Genomic DNA, 19,288 nt, shown 5'->3' with positions numbered 1-19,288 from the left:
AACAGAACTCTCAATCTAGATATTCCAGCTCTTCAGGGGATCCCTACCACTTGTATTTACGGCAAGAGACTTCATCCTAAACGATTCTCGTATTCAAAGGATGTTTGCTAAACTGGGAGAATTGAATCAACAAGTTTGTTCAGAGGAAATGGCTGGCTAGCAATAGTTGTGGTTTCTCCTTCTCTTCTTCAATTTCCTTTGCTGGCTCGGCTCTTATTTCCTCCACATTTTTGTCCCATATACCATCAATTAGCTTCCAGGTTTCATCGCTAATCACTTGGGTCTGAAAGATAAAATTAGCCAACCAAAAAACATCAGCGCTAATTCAATCATATTTTATTTATATAATATGGGGCATGCAAATCTTTCTGTTATTTCTATTATTTACCTCCATTGGGCGTGGAGCACCAAAAGTTGCAAACCCAACATTCCCAGGTGCAAATGTGACCCTCCCAGGAAGTGAAATCCCGTGAATACCCCATCTTCCGGCATATATTAGAGCTCCATGCTCATCTACTGGATATACAGGAGGCTGCAAAATACAACATGAGTATGTAACAGTCAGAATCAGATAAAAGTAATATGAGCATCAGAAAACCAAAGAATGAACTAAGTAAGCCTCAATTCATTCATAGATAACAAACATTATGTCATGGCGAAATAGTTATCAAGTGAACATGACAATGGAGAAATCGTCAGTTCCCCAAGTTGAGAATTACCTGAGGTATTCTAGGAGCCCTATTGTATGTGTCCCATATTTCCTCTGCTTTAATCTCTCCCTTCTCAAGTAGGATATCTACACATCACAAATGGATGCAGCTATTTATTAGTACAAAATACATCTTGTCCTGATATCGCAAAGTTAGTTTCATAAAGGGGGCCTTAAATTATCTATTTGGTTGAGCATTTGCACCTTTACTTTTAACCTAGAGTAGCTCAACACATAAATCAATGCTACCTGTGATTGTCTCAACGGCTGAATAATATTCTCTCAATACAGATAAACATTCTTCCACTGCGAAACGCAAGTACTCATCTCGAAGAGCTTCAAGTTTGGCTGCAAGCTGTATACGCTCTCCAAAGTTACTAATGCAATCAAAATATACAGAAAGTAAACAACTAATTAAATAACAAAAAGAATTGGAAACTTGGATGAATATATGTAGACAACAGTTAACAAAGCAAAACATACATTAGGCACAAGATCATTATGATTCCGGTAGAACGATTTCCCAAATGCCGTCATTCCAGTCTGCAAAATCAAGAACTCGGCAAGCCTGGAAGCTTCCAATGTAGCCTTTGCAGAGATCCAACACAAGTTGTTAGCTCCAAACATCTCCTCCTCGATTACTCTAGCTACAAAAAAAACAACCATAGTAAGATGGAGATTAAAAAAAAAAAAAAAAATCCTTCCTATAAACTATGCCACTAAAATCTCCAATTTTATCAAGCAACAAATGCATTTTATGCAGTCAATCAAATATGATGGTAGGAAAAGAATGAATAATTTAGAAACTTACGAGCACATGCTCGCACTATAGAATTTACATAATCCTCTTTCTTTGCAAACACCCTGCCTGAAGTTTCAACATAGCGCATATTTGGCTGGCTACGTATGGAATTTATATCTGTCTGGAGAAAATGCACAAAATAATCTTATTAGCAGGTGTAGATTAAGGAAGAGACTTGCAATACCAAATGAAATGATATGAAATAATTCAATAATGTTTCAGCCTACCTCCACAAAAGGGCGATATGGATCTGGAAAGTAACATGCAAGTACTGCAACAGCAGCTTCTCGGTAAGCCAATCTCAATTTTAACTCCTCTGGCACTTCAGTACTATCTTCTTGGCCTGTTTCAAATGTGCCTTTTTGCTGCAAAATCATTGTAAAACTAAATATGAAAGAGAGAAAGAACACAATATAATGTAGTAAGGTAACATGACAAACATGAATTTTAACCAATCATTGAAAGCAGGGATAAAAAGTAGCACAAACCCTCTTCAGTGCCTCTAGAAGCTCTTCTCTTCCAATGTAGTCTTGATCCTTCCTAGCAGTCAAAATTCCTGCTTCATTCCTGTTATTCAAATACAAAATATCAGACTCTACCACGATAGTTGAAGGAAAGTTAAAAGTAGGATCGTACAACATACAATATATTTTGGAGCTCTGCCCCTGTAAAATCTTCGGTGTGCTCAGCGATTTCTTGCAGTAGAAGATCTTTTTCCGCTTCTGAACGGAAGAATTTGTTTCTTGCATGTACCTATCACGTAGAACATTCTTAATTACACTAATTAATCGAACACTGAAGTTTGAAGAGGACTGCAAGCAATGCTGACAAAGTTGAATGTTCAGAAAATACCTTCAAGATAGCCAATCTTCCATCCTTAGATGGCAACCCAACTCTAATAATTTTATCAAAACGACCCTTTCTCAAGAGAGCAGGATCAAGAATGTCCAGTCTATTTGTTGCACCAATAATCAACACCTGAAAAACTCAAATTTAGCAGCTATATCAAACAATATCTAACAAGTCAAAGGCACAAAGCATACCTGCGCTGTAGAAACTTTGAATCCATCCATCTCAGTCAGAATCTGAAGCAGGCCTTGTTCCCTTTCTGCTCCACCCTACACCGAAATAATATTCATCACCACTACATAAAAATAATTCATGGGCAAAACTCACATGTTTCTGCCTTTCTGGTATGTGATCATTTATCAGCTATATCACAATATAAGAAGAAAAATATACTTACCCCACCAATATCAGGCCCACCACGCTTACTACCAATGGCATCGATTTCATCAATGAAAATGATGGAAGGTGAAAATGATCTAGCACTAGCAAAGAGGTCTTTGACACGGGATGCTGCCACGCCTACAAACATCTACAGTAAAATGTAAATTAGGTTTCTAACAACTTTCCAGCACTTTGATTAACCAAAATTAAAAATTTATTAGCAGCTAACGCGGGTGAAATGACAAACCAATATCTAAAGATACTGGTGCAATCACGACATAAGCAAAGCAGAGTATGCCCTAACATTAAACTGTCCGCTTGAATTGACATGCAAAATGAAAAACATAAAAATCCATACTGAATAAGTTATCTATTCAGTTTATCCATTTACAATTCGTTAATGGAAAAAAAGATGGCTTATACTGAGCTAGGGCCACAACAAACCCAGTACACAATCTCTCTGCAATTCCCGTTGTTTCAAACAAATTTACCACTTCGTTTGAAAACTCAGTCTTACCTCGACAAAATCAGTGCCATTGGCGGCAAAGAAAGGTAAGCCAGCTTCACCAGCAATAGCTTTAGCCAACAGTGTTTTCCCAGTTCCAGGAGGCCCATGGAGAAGAACACCTTTTGGGCAATAGATCCCCTTGTTTTGGAACTCTTCATCATTCTTTAAAATTCGTACAATCTCTTGAAGTTCCCTCTTTATATACTCCTGGCCAGCAAAGTCATCAAAGGTAACACCAGTCTTTTCTTCTGCTGATATAAATTTCGCCCTGTTTAAACAGACAATAGAAAGGATCCCAGTAAATTAACAGTGAAAATTAACTATGGCGACTACGCTCACAATATAATAATTTCGAAACTTCTATGATCCACTCAAACAAAAATTATGACAGAAGATGACATAGAGCTTTCCAAGAATACATTGGTCATATTTCTAGGTGCAGAAAAATAATAAAATCCTTGAGAAATTGGCCGTGATTAGTCCATGTTGGTTCAGCTAACTATTTTTGGTTCCCACACAATGCGATATATATCACATGAACTGAAGAACAAATTTACAGAGAACATGAACATCAGACCATCATAAAACATATAAGCAAATCTATAAAAGACAGATCACTAACCGACTCTTGCCAAGAGAGCCAAGTGCACGGCGCTTGATTGGCTGCCTGCTTTTTTCAGTGGGCTTTCCCAAATCAGTAGGTATCAACTTTGCATAAATTGGTCTCATCATATTATCAATCCGGAAATATAACCCAATAGACAGAGCTAGCCTCATTGACCATATGACTGCTGTTGCAACAGTAGAATAGACTTCAGCAGGTACTGTGTCCACATTTATAACATCGACATTTATTATTTGGTGATGCAACTTTTTCCAAACCTCATTCCAACAATCAATCGGCATGCGATCAACCACATGGCGCCGGAAAATAATATCCTTCTTTGAACCTCCTTCCCCATCCCTGATCTTTTCATCTTTGTAGTATGGCAAAATCACTGCAAAAACATACAATTAACTTTCAACGCAATATTCCTGTCTTTATCGATTTTAAAATGGAGCGTGATACAATTCACAGGAAACAAAAGCTATCATTACTGACACTAATGCTAAAAGTAAAGTTTGGCAAGAGGCTAAGAGGGAATTCTAACAGAAAAGCATTGCATGATTGCATCATTTACAACATAACAATTTAGTACGAACATTTGAAAGAAGCTTTATTAAAGAACCGGCAACCACTACTTAACCTGATATGGTCTGGCCATAGTTGGAGTACTCCATATGTTGAACATTATCGCAATTAAGTAGCGTCATGAAATCGCTGAAGCTAATCCTGTGAGAGTTCTCTGGATCCCACTCGGTTCCTTTTAGCTTTCCACGCATTGACAACAATGCTCTGCTCCAATCTGAAGCCATCACCAGCTGCCTCTCTAACTGCACATTCGCCTTTCTATCGAGTTCTTCTAGATTATTTATCCGTTCTCTCTCAGCATTTTTCAATTTCTAAAATGATGGAAAAGAATAGTTTAAAACTCTCGGTCATTCTGAAACAGAAAAACTGCATATAATGACTGAGCGACAACTACAATTTTAATCCGAAATCCAGTTTGTTCCAAGAAAATAGAAAAATGCATCCCAAATATTGAAGCCTAAACTATATTCAACAACCTTCTTCCTATGATCAATAGTTAAATGAAAACAAATGATTCACCAAACCTATAATTATAGTATGTGAACAATGCAAAATTCAGTACCTCGAATAGCTGAGTTGACTCAGGGTCTTCCTTCGAGTTGCTGGACGGCTTATCTAAGCTAGTAGACGGCTTATCCAAGCTGGTAGACGGGTCATAAGAGTTGGAACTCAAACTCGAATTTGAAACAGAAACTTTGAAAGCGCTTACCGTAACTGTCTTACGCTTAATAGAACGAGCTAAATTATTTCTATAAGATAAAACAGTAGTCGTTCGAAATAATTGCACGAAAGGTGTTTGATAAGACGATGACGACGATGACAATAGCGGGTTAATTGGGGGTTTTGGTTGAATAAACCCAATGCTTGAATTCATTTTTCAAAGCTTAATTAGATAAATGCAAAGTTCCTTTTTCTTGAGCTAGAAAACATGAGTGAGATAATAATATAGCTTATAACCACCACCAGGGGCGGAGCCACTAGTAGTTGAGGGTGTTCAAATCAACTTTAATTTTTTTTTATAAAATAGTCCTCATATTTTAATAAAAGTCATATAAATACTTATTATTTAACGTAAATAAACACCTTCAATTTACGATTAATTATATTGAATATCCTGAATTTTTACGCTAACTACGCCACTGACCACCACAAGTCCACAACCAGTCTTCTAGTAGTACTAGTTTATCTGGCTTTGAGATTTTGAGGTGAGGTCTGCATTTTGTTTTTTGATAGCTCAAAAAGAGGTTCGCAGAGATTTTATGGGGGCTTTTGAAGAGACCACATAGATCGATGGGTTTGGGTTCATTTATCATGTATGACAAAATAAACCTTGATAAACCGGAATCGACTCGGGTTGGATTGACTTTAGTCAAACTTAAAATGAACCGGCATTAATATGAAAGCTTGGCTTCGGTCTGTCTCAGTCTCCATGACTATGAAGCACATAACTAGTTTTCAGTTGTCCTTTAGATAATAAAAACAATAAAAACAATTATTTTATTTTGTAGCTTTCATTATCGAATTAAATTTTGATGTATATTATTTATCAATAAAATATATAATACGAAGTAAGATTCTAATAATATTATAGGAGTAATATTTATATTTAAACTCAAAATAATTATAAAGAGCTTGTTATATATTCCTAAATTTATTTATTTTTGATAATTTGTAGTATATTTCTATTTAAAGTTTATATAGAAGTATATCTTAATTTTTTTCTCTCTTTTAGTCCAATATTCTACATAAACTTAAATTTTATTTAGTATAATTAATAATTTTTATACTATAAACTTACATATTTATTCTTAAATATTTCTGGTCGTTTTTTTTTTTTTCAAATTTCCGTTGTATTGAGAAATAAAAAAAAAATATATATATACAATCTAAAACTTAAAGCACGGCAACAAGCTGCCTTTTACATCATTCCCAACTTGCTAATATTTCTTCACAAGTATTCCTTGTCCCATATGCCAAGCAAAAATACATGACACTTTTAATATTTTGTATCAGTCTGTGTGTTTTATAGTTTCTGCTCAAAAAACAACATTATTCCTCATACACGCAAGTCAATAAAGCCCAACGTCTCATCTTAGCCAATATTGTCTTCCCCGCTGTCTCTTCGCAAACCAGGCCACCTCCCTATGCCATCTTCCTGGCAATCTGAAAATTCGGCATCTAGGCATGATATCTTGCCATACTCCTTTCGAAACCACACAATCAAAAAACAAGTGATCAACAGTTTCATTACATGTGTTGCACAAAGGACATATACCAGAGCCACAATTCCCCATTTAACTAGCCTATCCCGAACAGCCAGTCTATTACGTACAGCTAACCACATGATAAAGCTATGTTTCAGAATATTACCACTTCCACACACCAATTTAAACTAAGGAACAAAAATCTTCTTATTTCTAATTGCCTGATAACCTGAAGCAACAATGTACTTATCAGAAGAATCTGCTATCCACTAAATGCAATCAGGTTGAAGAGTGTCTCCACAAATCCCACGCACTTCCTCCCAAGCTGTTGCAACTACATCAATAATTAGATCAGGTAGCTATCAGGAATTTCCTCTCCACACGTCCCTAACACGAGCCATATTTTTCACATCTGCATCTATACACAAAATAGAGGAAAATAAATCTCTCAATGCTCTCCCTTGGAACCAGGGATCATACCAGAAGCTAAAACTCTTTTCTCTACCTAATTTATAACTATAAAATCTTTTGAAAGTACTCCTGAGCTTCAATAAAGCACTCCAGGCAGAATTGCAATCTGGTGGCCTCCTCACACCCCAGTAATTCAATCGTTTCAGCTTGGTGTGATTAACCCAAACAGCCCACAAAGTTTCCTTCTCCGTCAAGATCTTCCAAATTTGTTTGCCCATAGCAGTCTGATTCCATTTTTCAATCTCAGTTATTCCTAGTCCACCTTCCCTCTTTAGTAAGCACACTTCTTTACAGTTTATTGCAACGATACCCTTCTTATCACCTTCAGACCACAAATAGCCACAACATTTCGAATCAATCACTTTAATAATAGATTTGGGTAATAAAAATACCGAACACCAAAAAACATGTAAACTTCTCAAAACAACCTTTATTAACAACAACATGCTAGCATAAGATAAATATTTTACCGCCCATAATGATATCCGAGCTGTAAGTTTATCAACAAGCTCCCCACAATGCTCTTTCTTTAATCTCTCTGGGATCAGTGAGACTCCCAAATAACGAACTGGCAACTCACCTTCACTAAAACTGCTAGCCCGAATAAGCTCTTCTCGTCTATCACTTGGGCCATTACTAAGAAAAATATCACTCTTAGTATTATTCACTTGCAAGTCCGAAACAGCATGGAAATGGTTTAAACGACCATTTAGCCGAAGAACTGAATCTATGTCACCCCCACAAAAGAGGAACAGGTCGTCGACGAAGCATAAATGCGTGAGACAAAGATCCTCACACCCTTTGTGAAACTTGAACGCTGTCGGAGGATTAGCTAAGCTTCGAGAGAAGTACTCTATCACAATGACGAACAACAATGGTGAGAGAGAATCACATTGGCGTAAGCATTTCTTTCCTTGAAAATATCCCTCAAGGCTGCCATTTATCATCAAAGAGTAAGAAGAAGTACTGACATAAGACATAGTCCACTGAATAAACTTACTTGAAAAACCAAGACCCTTCATCATATCCTTTAAAAACTCTCATGCAACTGAATCATAAATCTTTTTTATGTCAATCTTACAAGCACACAACAATTCCTCTCCCTCCTTGTGCTAGCCCCTCACCAATTCATGCACCACGAAAATATTATCAAAAATATTACACCCTTTCACAAAGACAGATTGCAAGGGACATATAATTTTCCCCAACATCCTTCCCAATCTCTCAGTGAGAATCTTCGTAATGATTTTGTAAATGACCGAGCAACAAGCGATCGATCGGTAATCTGTTAACCCGACATGATTATCCTTCTTTGGAATAATGGGCAATGCTGTCGAGCTAAATTGCTTTGCTATTCTGTTAGTAAGGAAAAAATGATGAACAACCCTTCTAACATCATTGCCTACAATACTCTAATTTTGCTTGAAAAACCCACTGTTAAAGTCGTCTATACCAGGAGCTTTATCGCTACCAATATCATTCAACGCATTCTAAATCTCCTCATCGACCATCTCTCTACAAAGATCCTCCCCATCCTCTGCAGAAATCAAATTACTAGTATGAACAATATCCATTACAATAGGTGTTCTATCCTCCATCCGAGTACCCAATAAAGCTGTGTAGAATGCCACCATAGCTCTCCCAATCGTCTCATGATCAGTTAAAACAACCCCATTATTATCCACAAGTCTAGTAATAGCATTCTTTGTCTGTCTCTTTTTCACCGAACTATAGAAAAACATAGTATTTGAGTCACCCTCATTCAATCAAAGCACTTGAGATTTCTTCTTGTAAAATTCACACTCCCTCGCAAGAAGATCTTGAAGATAAAAATTAACAGCCTTTTCCTTGTCTTGTAAAACCCCATTTGTAGGATCTTCCATTAGCTTCACTTGAACCTCACTTAACAAAGTTCGAACCGTGGCCACTCTCTTAGATATATCTGAAAATTCATTCTTGTTCAAAACCTTCAATTTTTGCTTCACTCGCTTCAACTTCTCCCATAAATAGTGGATGGGATTTCCAGACACCGGAATATTCCAGGCCTCAGTCAATAAGTCACCAAAATTAGAGTGGAGCATCCACATATTGTAGAATCGGAAAGTCTTAGGTTTATGATGCCTAAAACTGTTCAATGAGACCACCAAAGGCAAATGATTCGAAATCCCCTCATTTTATACTTCATAAAAACCTCATGTATACCTCTCTGAACAAGCCTGGTTTAACAAAACTCTGTCCAACTTGCAATATATACGATCACCCTCTTCTTGCCTATTGTTCCATGTGAACAACGGGTCTTGAAATCTCATCTCCAACAAATTAGCAGAAATCAAAGCATCTTCAAACTCCAATGCAGCCATATAATCAAGACCATGTCCACCCTTTTTCTCCTCTTCCTTCAATACAACATTAAAATCCCCTTGTACAAACCAGGGAATAGAAATAGCAGCCCCCTCACGAGCAATAAACTCCCAAAGAGACCTACGATCCTCCATCTCATTATGAGCGTACACAATAGTCCACATAAACTCATGATCTTTAAACTTGATTCTAGCATGAATCCACTGTGGTTGAATATCTACCACTTGTACATCCACACTATCATCAAACACAAGCCATACCCTACCCAACCTAGCCACAACCGTATTATGAACAACCTGCCAACCATTTAAATGTAAACCACGCCATACTTGATCCACATTCTGTTCTTGAATTCTTGTTTCCAGTATACCACAAGCTTTAATATTTTGAGAAACAATCAGATGCTTGCACTCTGATTGTTTCGAGAACTCATCAAGTCCCCTTACATTCCACGTAGCAACCTTCATCCTTTCTCAATGACCTTGAGAAAGATTTTCGGTCGTAACCCATTGCCATCTTCATTTCGCTGCCTTGTAGGAACTAGATCTTTAAAAATCTTTTCACTGGACTTTCGAGAAGAACCTGGAGCAATTGGACCACCAGCCTTCTTTTTGTTCTTACCTCCCTTAGTTTTAATAAAATTATTTTAATAAAATCATTATGTAATAAAATCGAAAATAATTAAGGCACAAGACTAAAAATTATGTTGAATAATCGACATGATATTAATGTTATGTCTTACAAGTAATGGACGATACAGATATGAAATCGATCTGATCACTAGCTTTCGAGGGATGAAATCGAGTTTTATCTTGATGTTGGTCAAGGAAGACAATGAAAAGATTCAGAGCTTATCAGTCTGCATCATTTAGCAATAAGATCTGAAAGACGAAATACGCATACGTAGAAAAATGATGAAAGATCCTTTTGGCAACTACGTGGTGCAAAAAGTTGTCCGAGACCTGTGACGATTCAAGTCTCGAGCTGATTCTTTCACACATACATTTACATTCCCTCCAGAGAATCACATATGGCAAGCAAACACATTGTTTCTCGTGTCGAGAAGCTAATCTTAACTAAATATAGCACTTTTTGTTTAAATCGACCTTTGAGCGTTTTGTTTCTAAAATGGAAGTGACATTGTAGTGATTCATCTCCAGGACAAAGACCTACATGTACAAATTAATTCATACAAATAATATTTACATTAATTATTGCTGTACTCTCCTCGATGGATTCGTCACCACTCGAGTTGTATCTTTTCTGCAGATTGTGGAACAATTTTTCATTTGTTTGTTTTTCTCAGCACTAAACAACACATGCAGAATTACACCATTGCTGGCTGAATAAGTACCTTTGACAACATCATCCAGGGACCTTTTCTTCACCCCTAGAGTTCTCCTTGGCATGTCATGAGACTGCAAACTATTGTCCTCCTCATAAATGATTTTGGTTCAGGGATTCTCTGGTTGCAAATGCGCTGCATATGGACAGAACAAACATTAAACTTCTTACTATCTACCATTGTCTACTCTTCCCATCATATACTAAGAGATATTTTGCCAATGCTTCTACCTAGGACTAAGTTTATCCTGGTAACTCTTAAAAAAAATGAAAGTACAGTGTGAGGAAGAATGGATGACGAACTAGTCGATAATTTTATGGTGAAAATGTACACATTGCCTCCTCCATTTTAGCTTCATGAACTATCCGTCCCTTTTTTTTCATTCATTCTTTGCACATTTATATGGACCCCTATACATAATATACAGAGATATACAGGGTGTCTATAACAGAGGGACATATATGAATGAAACAAGATAAAATAAATGAATTTGTATTACAAATAAAAAGATAACAGATCCGTACATTATCCCGATTTCATTTGACCAACTTTTTGCAAATATTAAAAGAGGTGCGGTTTGTACCTGCTAGTTAAACTGATACATTCCCTGTCCAAAATGCCAATTGGGTGCCCTCTGTGCCTTTTATTATCATGCTCCAAAACTACTGGAACTTGATTTGCTTTAAGCCTGTTCATCATAATTTCTGCAGAAAGAAGATCCAATCCAGGTGTTGCAACCCATTGAACTTGACACTTGCCACAATCTTGTAAACACATTACAGATACTAAATGGTCCTGTAACAAGAAAAGGCATGCTTGAGAATTTCAGAACTAGAATAAATTATAAAGTAGTAAAAAACTAGGGAAAAAAAATAAAGGAGACAACCTTTGATCGAATACTTCTTTCTTTAGCATCGTTGCTGAACTGTTGAATGTCTTGGAGTGTCAAGAAACCGACAAAGATATCGTCCTTATCAACAACTATAGCGCAAGATTGCTTTTCTGTGAGCATAGAATTTATAGCCTCTGTTAATGCAGTGTCCATATTGACAGACACAAATCTTATTCTCATGGCCTCGGAAACAAGAATTTTCTTCTTGTATTCAGAATTCGTGATGTTAGAATCATCAACGCAGAGTGAACTTTCAAGTTCACAAAGGTCATTTTCAAAAATTTCCCTCTCTGAACTAGAAAATTGCTCATTGGGTTCAGGTCTAGTTCTTTGAGCTTTCTGTACTTGAAGTTCTCGAGGGCCTCGGTCATTTCTTCTCCTAGTCTGCCCAGATGTAATCCATGAAGAGAAGCCTACAGCACCCAGTAAAGGTAAAACAATGCGGTAGTCCTGGGTGAGTTCAAAAAGCAGCAAAACTGCAGTAAGAGGCACTTGACATACGCCTGCAAGTGTAGCAGCCATCCCAACCTACAATGCAGAGAATTGTCAAATTGTACTTGCTATTAGGAAAAAACAGGGTAAAATATTAATAATCATCTGAGGTCTAGCTTAGCCAAACGCTTGCCCTTGCATGATTTTTTAGTTAAATTGTGCCAACAAAATTAACCTCAGCTTGAATATCTGTGGGAAGGAGCTTAATCTAAATTAAATTTCAAGAGATCTCAATTTATTCTGAACTAACGAAGGGAACAAGCTGCAACCGACAACTAAAATTGAGCGGTTTGATTAATTTTCAAAATAAGACCTTACGGTTGGCTAAACTTCTGGGTTTTTTTTTTTTAACCCATAAACAAATCAGCAGAATGGTGAACTGCAAAGGGCTTCAGTCTCTAGTTCTATCACAATGAAAAATAGAATTCACCTAGAATAACCAGTATAAACTAGTAAATTTATCTTTTTTGGGAAGAACAATAAATTGTGCTTTAATAATAATGTCAGAACAGTACCAGGCCATATGCTTGTGGTGAAGCCACTTCCAAGATAGAGAGATGAAAAGTCGGGCTAGCTTGGGTAACTGCAATACTGATAAATTTCCCATATGCCATTCCTGTGGCTGCACCGATAAAGAGAGATGGGGCATAGTAGCCTCCTACCAACCCAGAAGCACGGCACAGTGAGGTAGCAGCTATCTTCACTGCCACCAGCTGAAGCAATAGATCAGCCGATAGCCCTTTCACAAATGGCCGAGATTCCAACAAAATGTCCACATTCTGAAATCCCCAGTAAAGGATTTCAGGATAGGATAAAGCTATAATCCCAGTAGCTAATCCTCCCAGAGCAGGGAACACGGCCTGGGGTAGACGGACTGTCTTTCGAAGAATGTCAAAAGTTTCCAACATATATGTTGTGCATTTCGATAAAGTCAATGAAACCATACCACATATAATACCCAGCAACATATACAGTGGGAGTTCTGCAATGAATTATGATAAACTAGAGTAAAAGCTCTACCTTTCCTCAGAAAAACTTGATTATCATAGCAAAATTAATTAAAATGATTTAACACAGAAGAAGAAGAAAGCATTGCTTACCACCAGGTGAGCGGAAATCATATTCAGGAACCTTAAAAGCTGGCTCGGAACCAAGGCCAACTTGGGAAATCACTGAAGCAATTACCGCGCTAAGTATAACCATAGAGGTGGTATTCGTTAGTGAAACGGAAGAATCTTCATTATTTGCTGGTGAAGGCCATAAGACAGATTCAACAGCAAAAAAGCAACCGGCAACAGCGGCATTGAAACCTGCACATCAAAAACTGAGGGATATGTATGAAATCGTCAAATATACCAACGGAGGCAATATACAGTAAGATAGGAAGTTGATGGAGAAAACCAACCTGAGGAGATTCCAGCGGCAGAGCCAGAGGCTAAAAGGGAGATCTTTCTGTTAGAAGTATTATTATCAAACAAAGCAGAAATGCCTTTCCCAATGGAAGCACCGATCTCAACACTTGGACCTTCCGGCCCCAATGAGTTTCCGGTTCCTAGAGTCACACAAGCAGCTACTGCCTTTAAGAAAGGCCGTAATACAGCCTTTACCTGTTGTTGTAAGGGATTAGGAATAGGGAATTCAACGTCTTCTTCACGAAGGAAATTCAAGAGGCCAACAATGAGACCTCCAAAAGTAGGGACTAGAATGACTCTAGCCCAGATAGCTTCAATGGGTTCTTCTCTCAACCAGGAGGCTCCACGATAAGGGATCCCATCCCAGAAGAAATCACGAATTTCATGCACGGAATTGTTAAAGAGTACGACGCCAATTCCAGTGAGAAGCCCCACCAAGCATGAAGACACTATGATTGAGGAATTTCCTCGAACATCTTCTGTACGTCCTTCTTCTTCTTCTTCTTCATTTTGTTCGGGATTTTGCTTTGTTGGAGGCAGCGCCCTACTAGTAGTAGTAAGAAAAGGTCTTCGAAAGAGAGTTAGACTGGTAGATGATTTAAACTTGGTCAAGTATGAAGTTGTTGTTGAATTTGAAAAAGGCAAATAATGGTTAGAAGCGAGTAGGGGAGACGAGGGGAAGTGATGAAACAGGAGCAATGCAGCTTCCACCATGATCGTCAAAGCTTGAATGGATAAAACTCCTTCCTTTGCCTTCCCGTTTCGGCCATGGTTGGTTGGTATGTGATGACTGCTCAAACGCCCAAAAGCCAATGTTTTACTTTGGGCCGAAACTGCTAATTTCTTTTCTCCAGGCCGGTTCGATTGGTTGAATCGAACTAGAATAGGAAATGCGTATTATTGAATAGTTTACGCATTTAAATTTTTTACACATATAAATATCATTTATTTCAATATAAAAATTATCTTTATTTTATAATTATAATAAATTTTTTTAATTAAATTATTAATTATATATGATGTAAAGTTAGTGGAAGGGTAAAAATATATAGAACAATATATTGATATTTTCAAAATGTCAATGTTTAAAAGACAAAAAGAAAACACCCATCTATTTATATACGGAATGAGTATTATTTATGCTTTCCACACACACCATTTTAACCCCTACAGCTATATCCTCTCCAAGCGTGACCCTGACATTTCCATTTTATGCTTTTTATATCCTCTACCATTATAGTATTTCTATCAAAAAGTTAGGCCATTCTTGACAATCCTATTAGCTTCTACGTAAAACCAATCACCTACAAAGCGAAGCACACAAATATTCTCCATAGAGGCATTCGGCTGACGGAAACTGGAACTGGAACGAGCCTTGTAGTACTAGTTAAGTGCTATTAATAATGATTTTTTTTTCTTTTGGTACAATATTTCATTGTTTCCGGAGACGGATCCTGAATTGCTATGCGGGAGGGACCGGATAAAAGCATGTTATTAATATAAATATTGAAACAAATATTTTAGAGTAAATTTATTAATGTTATTTACTTAGAAGTACGTGTTTTATAATTTATAATTAAGCAATTTAAATAAAAATTATATATTTTAAATATTAAAATATTTATTATTTATATTTTAAATTTATGTAGTATCGTGAAATTTTTTAATATCAAAATAAATTTGATCTAAAAAATTCTACTCCTCTGTCTCGTAATATATGTTTTTTAGACTTTTTATTTCGTTTTAAAATAGATGAATTTTATGTATAATTTAATATATTAAAATTTCTCTTCCACCTCATTTTTTGTGCCAACAACTTAAAAAATCATGTATTGAAAGACGGAGGGAATATTTTTTAGTAGTACTATTAAACATATTACATATAATTATTTCCTTTAAGATTGTTTATGTATGATTACTTCAAAAAAAATATTCTAATAATATAATTATGCATATTAATAAATTATGTATTATTTTTAGTTATTAAAATTAATATGAATAAACTCCTTTAAAAGTACATAAAAAATTATATGTGATATATAATATATTGCTGTCAAGAGGAGTTGAACCCAAAACCAAGCATTAAACAAAAAAGATACATGATAGAAAACTTCCCCCTAACCACCACTAAGCCACCTATTCACTAGTGATCCTTTACGAAACAATTATTTATTTATTGACTACTTATAATTTTTTTTCCATAATTAGGTAGGACCCAACTTCTACTTGTTTTCCGCTTCCGATTGTTTCACATACACTTAATTTTTTTTTTATAAAATAATTATTTATACAATTTTATAGGTATGGACTTTCGGTCCACTCATTGACTTGATTGATTAGAATTAAAATTCCTAATTTCGTAATTAAGGATTTAGAGATCAAAACAATTTACTTGGAGTCAATAAACTTCGATACTAATTTTATGATTGAAAAATTAATTACGCTACATCTAATACTCTCATCTAGCATAATTTTATCAAATGTATATTTTTTATTGTAAACTAAAAAAATATGGAGATTATGAAAGTTGATAGAATTTAATTAATGAGCTAATAGGAATCAGTCTCAAGAAGGGCAACTTTATACAACCCTTTCGTGAATTTGGTTAGTACATTCAGACATATACAACTCTTTGAGATTTATGGACCAGGTTTGATAATCATCCAATGTGGTACTCAAATGTCACAATATTTTCGAACAATGCATATATGACAGTCCTGTACGAACATACACACATCGAAAATAGACATGTTTTCTGATATCAAATAAGATGTCTGATTTCGTCTCTCTCTGACATCATTTAGGAACGAAGAAAGCTCGCCCTTATAAGGAATATCCAGATTTGGAAACCATCAGATGAGGGACTTTAAGAAAGCCCCGCCAGAAAGCAGCCGAACAATGGCATCCGCTTGTCGTCGTGACCAGGATTCACATCTAGTCCAATTTCAAGTAAAATCTGATTCTGGAACGCATTAAACAAATCGACGGAAGATGTAAAGACGAGGTGAAGATGGCATGGTAGAGATTTAAGGGGCCGATGGCGATTAGCCCTGAGTGATGTTCATAAATTCAAACCGTTGTTAGCCATCGGGAAAAAAATTCCGGTATGTTGGGTTCGAATGGGATTATTGTTCAAGTAATAAATAAGTATCATTTTTATTAGGGGTCTTTGAATTATTGCTTTTTTTTTAGAAATTTTTTGAGTGTTTTGTTTCTAAATTGAAAGTGTCGTTGTAGTAATTCAGACAATGACACATTAGCCGATTAGCGTCCTGAATCGTCGTCTGGATTTACAATCTTTTAAATTAAACTACATTCTCAGTCTACATAAGCAATCATCAACAATCATGCCGATACAATTACCTACATTGTATTTATCACTCTAAATATTTTTTTCTTGCCTGAAGTCGATGCTGCACGAATAACCAGTTCGTCGCAAACATTTTGCCTAATGCTCTCAACCTCACTAGAGGGAAATCATAAAATTCCATTCAATATCCTCTATTAAAAAAATGTGGCTATATTTATTAAACTGAAGAGTATTCACTAAATTTCAAAATAGTTGATGTTTTGGGTCTTAGTGACATATGTAATTAATAGATATAATAATGGCATTTTTTTGAAATAAAACATTTCTTTAGCTATGCATTGTTTTGCTCAATTTGGAAAAGTTTGAGCCCTTATTTTAAATTTTTTTTTTTGATCTATCTAATTAATTATACATGTCATTAAAATTCAAAACATCAAATATTTTGAAATGAAGGTGGTATAAAAATGGATTGAATTTAATTTTTTTTTTCTTAAGGAATCTGATAGAATTTAATTAATGAGTTAATAGGAATCACTCTCAAAAAAGGCAACTATATGCATGTATGACAACATATACACGCCCTTTGTGAATTTGGTTGGTACATTTTGACTTGTGAATAAAGTTATTAACACACCCTTTTGTGAATTAGGTTAGTACATTTTGACTTGTGAATCAAGTTATTAACACGCCCTTTTGTGGATTAGGTTAGTACAGATGTTAGACTTCTGAATAATTAAGTGCTTTATTTAGATATTAGGTTTTCCACTACTCCACTATATAAACAAAACGATTCTCTATCATCTCAAACACTCAAACAAATTAATCACACCAAAAAAACTTCTCACCAAAAATTTCTCTCCAATCCGATCTACAAATTCGTTTTATTTTAACAAGAACTTGAAGATCGAATTGGGGCGTAAATTATTTTGGCGTTGTTGATACTTTGATTTTGTTTTAGAGCGTTTGAAAATCAATGAGAAGTGAAGCGTTTTGATCTCGAATTATTGTTCAAACAAAATATGTTTCAGCTTTCCCTTTGGGCAGGGAGAGGAAAAGAGGACGATTGACATCACATACTTTGATGAAGAATCATCAAGACCAAAGTTGCCCTAATAAAGGAAATCAAAACAATTGATTAGGCAACTTTCAAAAAATAAAAATTCCTAAATTTATATTTCAAGTCTAAACTAAACCGGGTCTAGGCCGGCTGTACATTCCATATATAAAACTCACGTGTAGTTTTCTGTTAAGTGTCATTTTCTGTTGTCTACAAGTGAAGTGAAGGAATCTCCTACAATTGCCAACTACATGCATACAGTATATATACTTTTCGTCACCAACGAGTCCGGATAGATTCATTCAGCCCATTCTTAATAAATACTCCATCCAGCTCAATCCACTTTGCACTCTGCCGATTCCACCAATTATATATTATCGTACTTGAAATTATCAACTCAGAAATTATTGTCATGCTAGAAACAAATTCACAACTTTTATTAATGAATGACTCGATTTAATAATTTACAGCCTAGTAAGATCTTGGTGATGTCAATAAGGCCTGTTAAGAGATTTTGTTCATGTAATAAGGCGAAAAATTTAATGTAACTCCAGATATGGTTGAAAATATGATTATTGGATAAGTTGTCATATACTTGCTATTTATATCTTTTCATTTGTCCAACTTCATATCTTTCGAGTTCGGATATATATTTTTTTTTGGGAGGAATAATTTTTATTAATTAAAACAATGGAGTTGTATTATGTAATTTTTAGATAATTTTTCGATAAAATTGTTAGTTTTTTATATAAAAGAAAATTGTAGATATTATCTGATATCATCATGCTCAAATGAGTACAAGTGAGTTTGGACAGTTAATTGAGCTCGCAATCGCAAAAAAAATGAGGGACGATTTCTGAATTCACCCAAAATCGAACACATCAAATTTATTTGGTAAAAAAAGGATAAACAATTTGACTCAAAATCATAAAAGCGTAAATAGTCCGATTTTGGATGATTATCGAACTCGCGTTGTCAATATCTTCACAATTAAACATAAAAGAAAAAAAACCGAATAACAGAATCACAAATTCACAATGCGATTCCCGAGAGGGAAAGTAGAAAAATTACTCGGAAGTAACCCATAATCAAAATCTAAATAAGATTCTTTATTTTACAATCAAATATCTTTTCATTTTACAATTATTACTATAAACAACATTGTATAACACATTTTGTAAAAACAATGGATGCTTTCTTGTCCTTCTCTCTAATCATAAAGCTCACTACTTTACTTGGACTCAGCTCTCTCTCTCAGCTGCTGATACTACCCATCGACCACCGCGTCGCCGCCGTCACAATT

General features: G+C 35.6%; 3 protein-coding genes across 3 annotated transcripts; all 3 read right to left on the bottom strand.

Annotated features, from left to right (window-relative positions):
* Window positions 1-139: 139 nt before the first annotated feature.
* On the bottom strand, window positions 140-6,735 carry LOC139881641 (probable inactive ATP-dependent zinc metalloprotease FTSHI 4, chloroplastic). Its single transcript, XM_071866087.1, has 17 exons — window positions 6,572-6,735; window positions 5,004-5,304; window positions 4,497-4,752; window positions 3,872-4,247; window positions 3,259-3,517; window positions 2,758-2,889; window positions 2,555-2,629; window positions 2,364-2,489; window positions 2,155-2,264; window positions 2,000-2,078; window positions 1,739-1,876; window positions 1,521-1,632; window positions 1,193-1,356; window positions 959-1,064; window positions 720-796; window positions 389-532; window positions 140-283 (listed from the first exon to the last, which is right to left on the bottom strand). Exons 1-17 carry the CDS (start codon window positions 6,733-6,735, stop codon window positions 140-142), a joined length of 2,763 nt encoding a protein of 920 aa, XP_071722188.1.
* A 1,871-nt stretch (window positions 6,736-8,606) lies between these two features.
* LOC139881640 (uncharacterized) lies at window positions 8,607-9,944 on the bottom strand. Its single transcript, XM_071866086.1, has 3 exons — window positions 9,319-9,944; window positions 8,920-9,243; window positions 8,607-8,844 (listed from the first exon to the last, which is right to left on the bottom strand). Exons 1-3 carry the CDS (start codon window positions 9,942-9,944, stop codon window positions 8,607-8,609), a joined length of 1,188 nt encoding a protein of 395 aa, XP_071722187.1.
* Window positions 9,941-14,853, bottom strand: LOC139881639 (chloride channel protein CLC-e). Its single transcript, XM_071866085.1, has 9 exons — window positions 14,790-14,853; window positions 13,612-14,496; window positions 13,307-13,516; window positions 12,722-13,188; window positions 11,709-12,242; window positions 11,406-11,617; window positions 10,701-10,785; window positions 10,584-10,646; window positions 9,941-10,102 (listed from the first exon to the last, which is right to left on the bottom strand). Exons 1-9 carry the CDS (start codon window positions 14,851-14,853, stop codon window positions 9,941-9,943), a joined length of 2,682 nt encoding a protein of 893 aa, XP_071722186.1.
* Between the last annotated feature and the right edge of the window lie 4,435 nt (window positions 14,854-19,288).

This window comes from Rutidosis leptorrhynchoides, unplaced genomic scaffold (genome assembly GCF_046630445.1).
Source record: "Rutidosis leptorrhynchoides isolate AG116_Rl617_1_P2 unplaced genomic scaffold, CSIRO_AGI_Rlap_v1 contig18, whole genome shotgun sequence".
Taxonomy (NCBI): domain Eukaryota; kingdom Viridiplantae; phylum Streptophyta; class Magnoliopsida; order Asterales; family Asteraceae; genus Rutidosis; species Rutidosis leptorrhynchoides.
This window is presented reverse-complemented; position numbering and strand designations above follow the sequence as displayed.

Excerpts from the sequence above, each read along its gene's own strand:
- LOC139881641 (XM_071866087.1), bottom strand. The coding sequence starts at position 6,735 with ATGGGGAATTGTGGCTCTGGTATATGTCCTTTGTGCAACACATGTAAT. Across the intron at positions 3,518-3,871 it reads GGCTCTCTTGGCAAGAGTCG|GGCGAAATTTATATCAGCAG; the intron begins GTTAGTGATCTG and ends CTGTTTAAACAG. Across the intron at positions 2,630-2,757 it reads GTGGGCCTGATATTGGTGGG|GGTGGAGCAGAAAGGGAACA; the intron begins GTAAGTATATTT and ends ATTTCGGTGTAG.
- LOC139881640 (XM_071866086.1), bottom strand. The coding sequence starts at position 9,944 with ATGAAGGTTGCTACGTGGAATGTAAGGGGACTTGATGAGTTCTCGAAA. Across the intron at positions 9,244-9,318 it reads AACCAGGCTTGTTCAGAGAG|TTTTAGGCATCATAAACCTA; the intron begins GTATACATGAGG and ends CTCATTGAACAG. Across the intron at positions 8,845-8,919 it reads CAAGATCTTCTTGCGAGGGA|TTCGGTGAAAAAGAGACAGA; the intron begins GTGTGAATTTTA and ends GTTTTTCTATAG.
- LOC139881639 (XM_071866085.1), bottom strand. The coding sequence starts at position 14,853 with ATGGTAGAGGATATAAAAAGCATAAAATGGAAATGTCAGGGTCACGCT. Across the intron at positions 13,517-13,611 it reads TGCCGCTGGAATCTCCTCAG|GTTTCAATGCCGCTGTTGCC; the intron begins GTTGGTTTTCTC and ends TTTGATGTGCAG. Across the intron at positions 13,189-13,306 it reads TGATTTCCGCTCACCTGGTG|AACTCCCACTGTATATGTTG; the intron begins GTAAGCAATGCT and ends AATTCATTGCAG.